The sequence below is a fragment of the Eleutherodactylus coqui genome, chromosome 4 (genome assembly GCF_035609145.1).
Source record: "Eleutherodactylus coqui strain aEleCoq1 chromosome 4, aEleCoq1.hap1, whole genome shotgun sequence".
NCBI classification, from domain to species: Eukaryota; Metazoa; Chordata; class Amphibia; order Anura; family Eleutherodactylidae; genus Eleutherodactylus; species Eleutherodactylus coqui.
Window position 1 is genome coordinate 292766057 of NC_089840.1, and position 12461 is coordinate 292778517.

Genomic DNA, 12461 nt, shown 5'->3' on the forward strand with positions numbered 1-12461 from the left:
AAAGGTGTTTTTCAGGCAGTGCCGGTTGTGTCGGGATACACCTGGGGTCGGAGCAGAAACTACTCCGACCCATGCAGTGGACGCCACTCGTAATTGCAGTTGCAGCTCTCAGTGAAATTAATGGGACTCTAGCCTGCAGTTACAAGTGCCAGCCACTACATAGGGGTTGGAGCAGTGGCTTCCAGTGGACCCCGACACTGGCAGCGGGCCTGCCTAGAAACCCCTTTAAGGTGACTTTACAACTGAAAAGGATACAGTAGGTAATCCCAGCGGCTTCAGGTCCAGCCGCTGGGACAATCAGCAATCCCAAGATCAGCACACATTAAATGCCCCATGTGAATGGTGCGTTGGTGACATGCGTGACTGCAGCTCCATTCACTTCTAAAGGACACTGGAAGATCACTCTGCTCTCTCCATGGACAATTAATGGAGCGCCAGTCTCAGGATTGCTGGGGGACCCAGTAATTGGACGGCCAGCAATCAGATGATTATCGTCTGTCCTCTGAAGGGGGAAACATCTCTTTGCTTGTGAAACCCTTCTACTCACAATATATCATGAATATTGAGTTTTATAACTTTCTAACAGACTTTAGGGCACATTTATTACTGATGTTGCACCACAATTCTGATGTAAGTTGCACCTTTTCGGCACAAATCAATTTAGACAGATTTACTATTGATTGGTGCCAAAAAGAACAGCTGTTGCACCTCTCACTCCACTTCTCAAAAGTAGCATTAAAGGGATTTTCTGGGACTTAAAAAATAAAAGGTTAAATGGCCTCAAAATAAAGAAAAAGATAATTCTTGCATATACCAGTGGCTCCCCACCCAGCGCTGCTGCCCGGTGCCTGCCGCACAGTACCTGTACAAAGGGACAGGCAGTTAGGTGCCGTTCATAGTGCATGGGACCGTTCACAAGCTTCAGCAGTGATTCTTCTATGGGTATTAAGACTGTGAATGACGGAAGGGTCACATGCAGAGTGTACGTCACGTGACCGTGCACTGGTTCTTCCAGGTGGCAGCACTGAGGCTGCAGCGCTAGGCAGGGAAATGCCAAGATGGGGGGGGGGGGGGGATTCAATTTTTATTTATTTTAAGGCCATTTAACCTTTTTTTTCAAGTCCCAGGAAACCCCTTTAATCCCCCATTGCTCTAAGCCAAAATGAAATTTACCATTAATGGAGCTGTACCAAAAACAAATTTTATCACCTATTCCTAACATAGCTGATACAAGTCTGATTGGTGAGGTTTCATCACTGAGGCCCCAACTGACCCTGAAAATGGGGGCTCTTTGTGTCCCCTCCTGTGCACTGCAGACTCACTGAACCCTTCGCAGTGAGAGGGAGATTGAATGGAGTGGCAGTCGCACATGTGTAGTGCCCTTGGATTCAATTTCCTCCTCACTGCAGGGGTGCATCAAGCTTACAACAATGAGGAGGGGGAGACATGGGACCCCCTGTTCTCAGGATTGGCATGGGTCTCAGTGGTGAGTCCCCTAATCCGACTTTTATCATCTGTCCAATGGTTAGGTGATAAAAGTTGATTTGGGGAATAACCCTTCAATTTTTCATAACTCTAGACCAACAGAGACTTTACTTTTAATACTGCACCGCTCTAGACCACCAAGGGCCTCATCGTTAAAGGGGTTTTCTCACTATATATATATATATATATTTAAAAAAAGTTTTTTATTGTGCAAAAGTAGAACCCCCCCCCCCAAAAAAAAAAAATATATATATATATAATTTTGGTATTAAAACTTTAAAATGTACTTTATGCTGCATGATTAACGTGTTTAAAGAAAAAAAAAATTAAGGTGTTTATTTTCCCTGCCCTACAAAAACATTCAATAAAAGTTATACAATACCTTATATGAACCCAAAAGATGGTATCAATGAAAACTACAGCTCGCCACATAATAAATAATCCCTCATACGGCCAATGGAAAAATCAAAAAGTTTTGTCTTTTGAAAAGATGAAAATCCCCCCAAAATCGTCCTTCGATCCAAAATAGGCTGCGGCACTAAGGGGCTCATAAAAGAGTGATATCTAAAAGTGTTCTCCACTCATTAACTGTAGAATATCTGCCATAAAATTGTTATCTATGGAGGTCTGATTGCTGGGACCCCCAAAGATCCTAAAAATGGTCATTTCCAATACCTGCTCCACCATCTTTATACCTCCCCCATAGTGACCTGTTCAGTAGCCACCCCTATGGGCCTGCACCCCTCCAATAAATGCCCCTAAGGGCCTGCACCCCTCCAGTAGCCACCCCTATGGGCCTGCACCCCTCCAATAAATGCCCCTATGGGCCTGCACCCCTCCAGTAGCCGCCCCTATGGGCCTGCACCCCTCCAGTAGCCGCCCCTATGGGCCTGCACCCCTCCAGTAGCCGCCCCTATGGGCCTGCACCCTTCCAGTATCCGCCCCTATGGGCCTGCACCCTTCCAGTATCCGCCCCTATGGGCCTGCACCCCTCCAGCCCTGGACTGACACTCACCTTATGTTTCAGAGCAGCCGGCACTCGGATTTCTGCTATATCGGCAGCAATTCCACCAGATTTTGACTTTGTGAAAACCAATAACTTTGCTGATTCAGAATTATCCTTAATAGGAAGACTGAACTGGAAGGAGCCGGAGAGAGCTGAAGAACGGGAGAAGATGCACAAGTTAGATATAGGAGGGAACGAGGATCAGGAGAGACATCAACCACATGCAGATGTGAGACGTACAGTCCGGCTTCTTCACTGTCTGCTGGCCTCCAAGGGTCAATTTGTTCCTGTCAAGGATCTGAAAGAAAAGGAGGCATTGAGATACCAAGGAAGACGAGGATAGAGACTGATCATAAAGACACACTGACGTCAATCACATCCTCCAACAAAGCACAATCACTGCCTGCATGACACTCCACTGCCACTTCTCCTGGGTTACATGCTGCCCAAACCCCCCGCACGAGCCAGTGTCCACAGCGCACACCAAAGTGTCCCTGCGCAGCCTTCAGCTGCCCTCATGCCACACACTGGCCTCATAGCCACACCACCTCTCATGTCTATTTATAAGTGCATCTGCCATGAGGAGGAACCGGAGGCACACACTGCAGAGGGTTGGCAGGGCCAGGCAGCGACCCTCTTTAAAAGGGGCGGGGCGATAGCCCACAATGCTGTACAGAAGCAATGAGAACTCCAATCCTGTGCCACCTCCGTCAGGAGCTGCAAACGTGGGCATAGCAATGGGGAATCCATGTGCCACACAGTATTCATTCTGTCAAGGTGTCGCATAGCTCAATCCACACTGCAAGGGGAAAGCCGTCAGCGCTCTGCCCCCTACCCAAGTCAGTCAGTGCCTTTGTGCCAGACAGGTCAAACATCGCAATAGGAACTAAGTTTGCACCAACAGCATAGGGGGTCCTAGGAAACCCAAGACATGAACAAAAAATTGATCTGAGCGGCCAAACATGGCAGACTTTCACTGCACCCACGGCATAGGCCTCGGCCCACAGATTCAGCAATCCTAGGCTGGAAGTGGACTTTCACTGCACCCAAGACATAGGCCTCTGCACAAACCCTCAGCAATCGCGTGCCTACAGCGGACTCCAATGCTAGCGTAGCTGTGCACGTCTCATTAGCACTGTATTGCTCCTGTAGTTTGTCCCAATGCAGTGCCCCAGATAGTAGAGCTAACGTCAGATTAAATACAGGTAGGCTTCGGCCCACACTGCATGCCCCAGTCAGACTGGGGTTTTTTTATAAGTAGACACAGGCAGGTACAACGCCGTGTGGACCGACAGCATGGGTGGTTCCCAGGAAGCGACTGGCGTTACATAAATAAATCCCATTGCATTGCCCAGCATGGCTGAGATAACGTCAGATTAAACGCAGGTGGGCTTTGGCCCACACTGCATGCCCCAGTCAGACTGGGTTTTTTTTTATAAGTAGACACAGGCAGGTACAACTCCCTAATGTGAAGTTCGTGTGGACCCAAAGCACGGGTGGCTCCCTGGAACCCACCGACGGTACATAAACAAATCCCATTGCAGTGCCCAGCACAGCTGAGGTAACGTCAGATTAAACGCAGGTGGGCTTCGGCCCACACTGCATGCCCCAGTGTGATTGGGGTTTTTAATACATAGACACTGGCAGGTACAAATCCGTAATGTGAAGTCCCTGTGGACCCACAGCATGGGTGGCTCCCTGGAACCCACCGGCAGTACATAAATGTATCCCATTGCAGTGCCCTGCTCAGCAGAGCTAACGTCAGATACAATACAGGTGGGCTTCAGCCCACAGTGCATGCCCCAGTCAGACTGGTAATATGTACCTTAACAGTAACCGCGTTGGTGGGAATGTGGTCGCGACTGCGGACCTAGTAGCGCGGTTTTATTTAGTTGGTTTTTGGAATGTGGCCATGATTAAGTGGGCCGTGGCGGGGGGATGGTGGGGGGGCTCTCTTGTTGTGTCGTTAAAGGTGAAATTCTTGGACTGCCACCAGACGGACCAATGCAAAGGTATTTGCCAAGAATGTTTTCATTGTTGGAGGAGGAGGGGGATGTTTTTGAGGCACTATGTGTCCTCTCCATGTGTCCGTGGTTATATGCACCTTAACAGTAACCGCGTTGGTGGGAAATGGCCTCGCCGCCATCATGTCTTTGGGAAGCCTCCATTTCCACACCCCAGTGACATAGCATTAGCAGCGGTATAGGCAGAGCCCAGAATTAGTAACATTTCAGCGGTAGCATTAGGGACAGGCCCCAGTAACATATCACTAGCTGCAGTATAGGGGGAGCACAGTATTAGTTCCATTTCAGTAGTAGTAGCAGTCAAGACAGGCCTCAGTAACATATCACTAGCAGCAGTATAGCGGGAGCACAGTATTAGTTCCATTTCAGTAATAGTAGCAGTCAAGACAGGCCCCAGTAACATATCACTAGCAGCAGTATAGGGGGAGCACAGTCTTAATTCCATTTCAGTAGTAGTAGCAGCCAAGACAGGCCACAGTAACATTCCCGTTGCAGCAGTTTAGGGAGATAACAGTCTCTTGCACATTTCAGTAGTAGCAGTATAAACAAGGCCCCAGTTACATTTATGTAGCAAAAGTGTAGGCCAACCCCACACACCTTGCTGTACTATGAGTGCAGGCGAAGCCCATAAAAATTACTAGGATTACACTGTAGGCGATGGCCCAAAAAAATGGGTTTACCAACAGTACTAATGTACCTCAGAAAAATTGCCCATGCACAACCAAGAGGGCAGGTGAAACCCATTAATCGCTTTGGTTACTTGGCTTAATTTGTAACTAGGCCTGGAGGCAGCCCAGTTAGAATAAAAATTGGTTCAGGCCCAAGTTTCAACGCTTTAAGGAGAATTAAAACGTAAAAACATTGTTTACAAAAGTAATATGACTGAGCCTTGTGGGCCTAAGAAAAATTGCCCGTTAGGCGTGTTTACGTGAGGTTTCAGGAGGAGGAGGATGAATATAATACACAGATTGATGAAGCTAAAAGGTCCCCGTTTTTTATGGTGATAGAGAACAATGCTTCCATCCGCGGGTGCAGCCTACGTATTGTTTAGGTACCGCTGCTGTCCGCTGGTGGAGAAGAGAAGTCTGGGAAATCCAGGCTTTGTTCATCTTGATGAGTGTAAGCCTGTCGGCACTGTCAGTTGACAGGCGGGTACGCTTATCCGTGATGATTCCCCCAGCCGCACTAAACACCCTCTCTGACAAGACGCTAGCCGCAGGACAAGCAAGCACCTCCAGGGCATACAGCGCGAGTTCAGGCCACGTGTCCAGCTTTGACACCCAGTAGTTGTAGGGAGCAGAGGCGTCATGGAGGACGGTCGTGCGATCGGCTACGTACTCTTTCACCATCCTTTTACAGTGCTCCTGCCGACTCAGCCTTGACTGGGGAGCGGTGACACAGTCTTGCTGGGGAGCCATAAAGCTGGCAAAGGCCTTGGAGAGTGTTCCCCTGCCTGCGGTGTACATGCTGCCTGATCTCCGCACCTCCCCTGCTACCTGGCCCTTGTAACTGCGCCTTCTGCCACGAGCGCATGTCGGATGGGAATTTTACCATCAGTTTGTCCACCAGGGTCCTGTGGTATAGCATCACTCTCGAACCCCTGTCCTCTTCGGGTATGAGAGTGGAAAGGTTCTCCTTATAGCGTGGGTCGAGCAGTGTGTACACCCAGTAATCCGTAGTCGCCAGAATGCGTGTAATGGGTCACGAGAGGGTCACGAGAAAGGCATCCTAACATGAAGTCTGCCATGTGTGCCAGGGTACCTGTACGCAACACATGGCTGTCCTCACTAGGAAGATCACTTTCAGGATCCTCCTCCTTCTCCTCAGGCCATACACGCTGAAAGGATGACAGGCAAGCAGCATGGGTACACTCAGCAGTGGGCCAAGCTGTCTCTTCCCCCTCCTCCTCATGCTCCTCCCCCTCCTCCTCCTCCAAAACGCGCTGAGATATAGACATGAGGGTGCTCTGACTATCCAGCGACATACTGTCTTCCCCCGCCTCTGTTTCCAAGCGCAAAACGTCTGCCTTTATGCTTTGCAGGGAACTTCTCAAGAGGCATAGCAGAGGAATGGTGACGCTAATGATTGTAGCATCGCTGCTCACCATCTGGGTAGACTCCTCAAAGTTTCCAAGGACCTGGCAGATGTCTGCCAACCAAGCCCACTCTTCTGTAAAGAATTGAGGAGGCTGACTCCCACTACGCCGCCCATGTTGGAGTTGGTATTCCACTATAGCTCTACGCTGCTCATAGAGCCTGGCCGACATGTGGAGCGTAGAGTTCCACCGTGTGGGCACATCGCACAGCAGTCGGTGCACTGGCAGATTAAACCAATGTTGCAGGGTCCGCAGGGTGGCAGCGTCCGTGTTGGACTTGTGGAAATGTGTGCTGAGCCGGCGCACCTTTCTGAGCAGGTCTGACAAGCGTGGGTAGCTTTTCAGAAACCGCTGAACCCCCAAATTAAAGACATGGGCCAGGCATGGCACGTGCGTGAGGCTGTCGAGCTGCAGAGCTGCCACCAGGTTACGGCCGTTGTCACACACGACCATGCCCGGTTGGAGGTTCAGCGGCGAAAGCCAGCGGTCGGTCTGCCCTGTCAGACCCTGCAGCAGTTCGTGGGCCGTGTGCCTCTTCTCTCCTAAGCTGAGTAGTTTCAGCACGGCCTGCTGACGCTTGGCCACCGCTGTGCTGCCACGCCGTGCAACACCGACTGCTGGCGACGTGCTGCTGCTGACACATCTTGATTGCGAGACAGAGGTTGCGTAGGAGGAGGAGGAGGAGGGTGGTTTAGTGGAGGAAGCATACACCGCCGCAGATACCAGCACCAAGCTGGGGCCCGCAATTCTGGGGGTGAGTAGGACGTGAGTGGTCCCAGGCTCTGACTCGGTCCCAGCCTCCACTAAATTCACCCAATGTGCCGTCAGGGAGATATAGTGGCCCTGCCCGCCTGTGCTTGTCCACGTGTCCGTTGTTAAGTGGACCTTGCCAGTAACCGCGTTGGTGAGGGCGCGTACAATGTTGCGGGAGACGTGGTCGTGCAGGGCTGGGACGGCACATCGGGAAAAGTAGTGGAGACTGGGAACCGAGTAGCGCGGGGCCGCCGCTGCCATCATGTTTTTGAAAGCCTCCGTTTCCACAAGCCTATAAGGCAGCATCTCCAGGCTGATCAATTTGGCTATGTGCACGTTTAACGCTTGAGCATGCGGGTGCGTGGCGGCATACTTGCACTCAAACAGTTTCGCTAGTGACGGCTGGACGCTGCGCTGAGAGACATTGCTGGATAGGGCCGAGTAGGCTTAGCAAACCAGGTGGGGTCAGTCACCTCATCGTCCAGCTGCTCTTCCTCCGAATCCTCTGTGCGCTCCTCCCTCGGACTTACTGCGCTTACTACTACCTCACTGATAGACAACTGTGTCTCATCGTCATCATCCTCCTCACCCACTGAAAGCTCTTGAGACAGTTGCCGGAAGTCCCCAGCCTCATCCCCCGGACCCCGGGAACTTTCCAAAGGTTGGGCATTGGTCACGACAAACTCCTCCGGTGGGAGAGGAACCATTGCTGCCCAATCTTGGCATGGCCCCGAGAACAGTTCCTGGCAGTCTGCCTGCTCCTCAGAATGTGTCATTTTCATGGAGTGAGGAGGCTGGGAGGAAGGAGGAGCAGCAGCCAGAGGATTCAGAGTTGCAGCTGTGGACGGTGTAGAAGACTGGGTGGTCGATACATTGCTGGATGCACTTTCTGCCATCCACGACAGGACCTGCTCACACTGCTCAGTTTCTAATAAAGGTCTATCGCGTAGACCCATTAATTGTGAGATGAATGTGGGGACTCCAGAAACTTGCCTCTCTCCTAATCCTGCAGCAGTTGGCTGTGATACACGTGGACCAGGAGCTCGGCCTGTGCCCACACCCTGACTTGGGCCTCCGCGTCCTCGCCCGCGTCCACATCCTCTAGGCCTACCCCTAAACCTCAGCATGGTGTATTACGAGTAGAGCAGAAACAGAACGCTGTAATTAAATGTGCCGCTTATTGGCCTGTGGTTGGAGGCTGACTTCGTTTACGGAACGCACAGCAGAGCCAGGAAACAATTATGCGCAAGCCTGTAGTAAGACCTAGGTGCGTATGACTGAGCTGCTGGAATTCACAGGGCAGAACCAGTCAAGTGGCCAAAGGCCAGTGGTAGGCCTTAAGTATTTTGCTTCAATTTTTTAAAATGGTGAGGTAAAAAACCAGACAGACACCGTATGCAGTGTATATATGTATACTCTTTCCCTCTGGTGGGATGACGGAGATCATGTAACGGACACAGCAGAGCCAGGAAACAATTATGCGCAAGCCTGTAGTCAGACCTAGGTGCGTATGACTGAGCTGCTGGAATTCACAGGGCTGAACCAGTCAAGTGGCCAAAGGCCAGTGGTAGGCCTTAAAGGGGTTGTCTCGCGGCAAACATCAAAATTTTCAATTAGCCCATTCCCCCTGTCACCCCCCTGGCATAAAATAGCAATTTAAAGCAGTTTTTAAACCGCTTGCTACTCACCGATCCAAAGAAATATGGAGTTTTAAAAATCTTCTGCCTAAGATGGCCGCCGGTCCTTTCCTAGGGATGCACTGCGGTTTTCTCCCATGGTGCACCGCGGTTCTTCTCCCATGGTGCACCATGGGCTCTGTGCGTTCCATTGACGATTCCAGCCTCCTGATTGGCTGGAATCGGCACACGTGACGGGGGCGGAGCTACGTGATGATGCGTAAAAGGGGGCGGGGCCAGAACGCAGCTCGTGCCGGAACGACCAGAAGGGAGAAGACCGGACTGCGCAAGCGCGTCTAAAAACACCAGAAGACAGCGAATTTAGACGGATCCATGGCGACGGGGACGCTAGCAACGGAGCAGGTAAGTGAATAACTTCTGTATGGCTCATAATTAATGCACGATGTATATTACAAAGTGCATTAATATGGCCATACAGAAGTGTATACCCCAACTTGCTTTCATGAGACAACCCCTTTAAGTATTTTGCTTCAATTTTTTAAAATGGTGAGGTGAAAAACCAGACAGACACCGTATGCAGCGTATATATGTATACTCTTTCCCTCTGGCGGGATGACGGCGATCATGTAACGGACACAGCAGAGCCAGGAAACAATTATGCGCAAGGCTGGGTATTAATCAGTGACTACTACCCCCAGCACACACGCAGTAAACTGAAGACGGTCACAGGCAGGCCAAATATAGTATTTTTTTACAATTTTTGGGAAACAACCCACTGCCTGTGATATAGCCTGTATATGGATTTCCCTGTTGGAGGATGACTGTGGTTATTGAAAGCACAGTGCAGCCAAAAAAAATTATGCGCAAGGCTGCAGTAACACCTAGCTGGGTAATAGTTAGAGACTACTACTACTACCCCCAGCAGACACGTAGTAAACTGAACACGGTCACAGGCAGCCCAAAGATTTTTTTTTTTACAATTTTTTGGAAAAAGCCCACTGCCTATATAGACAGTATATCTCTTTCCCTGTACCACTGTCCCTGCCTCACCAGTACTGCCCCTATACTCAGTAAAATGACTGCAGACTGAGGACGCTATGGTCTGCACGCCCGATATAACCCCCCAAAAATTTGGCAAAACTGCTAAAAGCAGCCTCAACAGTACTGCACTCGGTCAGATGTGGCCCTAAGAAGGACCGTTGGGGTTCTTGAAGACTAAAATAACACCTAACACTCTCCCTATAGCAGCTACAGCAAGATGGCACTTTCCCTGATCTCTCTCAGCATGCATCTGTGGCGAGCCACGGGCGGCCCCAGTTTATATGCTCGGGTGTCACCTGATCTCCCCAGCCACTCACTGCAGGGGGGTGGGATAGGGCTGGAATGTCACAGGAGGAAGTTGTAATTTCTTCCCTGCGTTTCTATTGGCCAGAAAAGCGCGCAAATTTCTCAGGGAAGGAAATGTAATGGAGTCGAGCACCGCGTGGTGCTCGTCTCGAGTAACGAGCATCTCGAACACCTTAATACACGAACGAGTACGCTCGCTCATCTCTAATTAGAAATCATTTGATACCACAACAAGGCTGGTGTGATTTGTATTTCTCCTAAGGGCCCAGACTTTTACATGAGATCTGGGATTGTCTTCCCCTTGGTACACACATAATTTCTCCTTAGAGAAAGTCGCAATTTTGGTTCGCATAATTTTTAAAAAGTAGTGGGACATTTAGGGGCCGTGGTCACCTGTGCTCCGTCACATTTACTATAATGCACGGGACAGTCTAGCATACAGTATAGCAGCAACCTATGCCAGCTTGGAGCTGTGGTAAGTTTCATTCTGGTCCATGGATGAGCCACCAGATGCACAAACGTACTAAAAGGCACAAGTTGTAGTTCCCCCAGAGTTGGATACTCCATCACTGACTGATATGATCTTAGTGGTAAGGGAAGTTTATGTGATAAATGTGAAGTGCATTGATGTTATGCTGTTCATATTCCTCACAGTGAAATGTGCATTGGTAAGGTTTCTCATCCCCATAGAGAGAACAGGTCACCTAGCAACAGTCTGGGGAGAGTTTAGCCAGGTGTTGGACACAGAGACAGCCTGGGATTAGGTAATAGGCTGCCTTCAGATTGGTTTAGGATGGCACTATATGAGAATGAGTAGGCAGAGTTAAGTCAGTCTAGGCCTGGAGTTAGTATAGTCAAGAAATCACAGAGATAGAGACCAGGTAGGAACAATGAGAGCACCAGTAATAACCAGGGAAGTGGGAAGGAGAAGAACAACTTCAAGTGTGAGTACCTAAGAGCATGAACTGCTTTACACAAAAGAGAGAGAGGAAAGGAAAGTGAAGGAGATCTTAAGTCAGCCATTCATTGACATAGAAAGAACAGAAATCAAGTCGTCCAGACATAGGCACAGCTGGGGAGTACAAGCTAGGAAGGAAAGCAAAAAGGGCAGTGTCAGCTTCTGATAGCAATCCCCTGAGCACTAATACAGAAGTAATCAATGCCTGCAACTGTAAATCTGTGAAATAACATTATCTAATGTGAACTGTAACAAACAAGAAACTGGAACTCTTCTCTGCACGTGTAGAATAAATTCCACTTGCTTTACTTCTTAACCAGACTCCTTGAGTCCCTTTCCACCAACACACCAACAGCACTGAGGTACCACAGTCTGCATTCCAGGGGGAAAAAAAGGCCTAACTAAATTATATTTAGTTCTCCAACTTTTTGCATTTATTGTTTTGCCTGTAACGGGTCCCCACACGTACACAAGCTGATGTCACAACAAACCAGCAACTTCTCTTACCCAACTCCACGGATAAGCAGGCCATAGCATCTGAAAATTTATCACTGTATGTGGCGTGCCACACCAGATCACGATTGACCTGCTGCTGCCCCCCCCCCCCCCCCCCCCACACACACACACATATACACATAGGACTGTGGCCGGTCTCACTCACTACGCAAGCCTCTTAACAGATTTATGGTGCAGGTCTACGCAAATATACCCCTATAACGTTATGCTGTACTTTATCAGATCTCTGATTGTTATTTGGAAGTGGAAATATTTACTTAGACTGGCAGGTGGGCAGTGTTCCTTCCACAAATGAGGCTCGCACCTATTAACACCTTAGAGACCAGCCTATTTTGTACCTTAAAGGCTGAGAAATTTTCATCATTGCATTGCAGGAGCCATAGCTGTATGAAGGCTGGAATGAAGCCATAGCTGTATGAAGGTTTTTTATTGGCCCCACATCAGGGTACATATCATGTGTTAGGGTGACTTCTCACTGGTGAGGGAATTGCACAATTTCAAAATCGCAAAATTATGGAGCCAATGGCTTCCAATGGCTCCATGCACATTTGCAATGTTTTAACGCTTGCAATGCAGCATTAAAACAAAATTGCAGCATGTCCATTCTTGTTGTGATCTCACCCATTGTTACCAATGGGAC

The 12461-nt window shown here is 49.4% G+C and overlaps 1 protein-coding gene across 1 annotated transcript in view; it reads right to left on the reverse strand.

Annotated features, from left to right (window-relative positions):
- LOC136626792 (alpha-2-macroglobulin-like protein 1) overlaps window positions 1-12461 on the reverse strand; it is a 150899-nt gene that overhangs the window by 46309 nt on the left and 92129 nt on the right. The window contains exons 12-13 of the mRNA XM_066601798.1: window positions 2732-2789; window positions 2501-2643 (exon numbers count right to left, since the gene is read on the reverse strand). Of these exons, the coding sequence (XP_066457895.1) occupies window positions 2501-2643; window positions 2732-2789 (201 nt within the window). The remainder of the gene's footprint in view (window positions 1-2500; window positions 2644-2731; window positions 2790-12461) is intronic.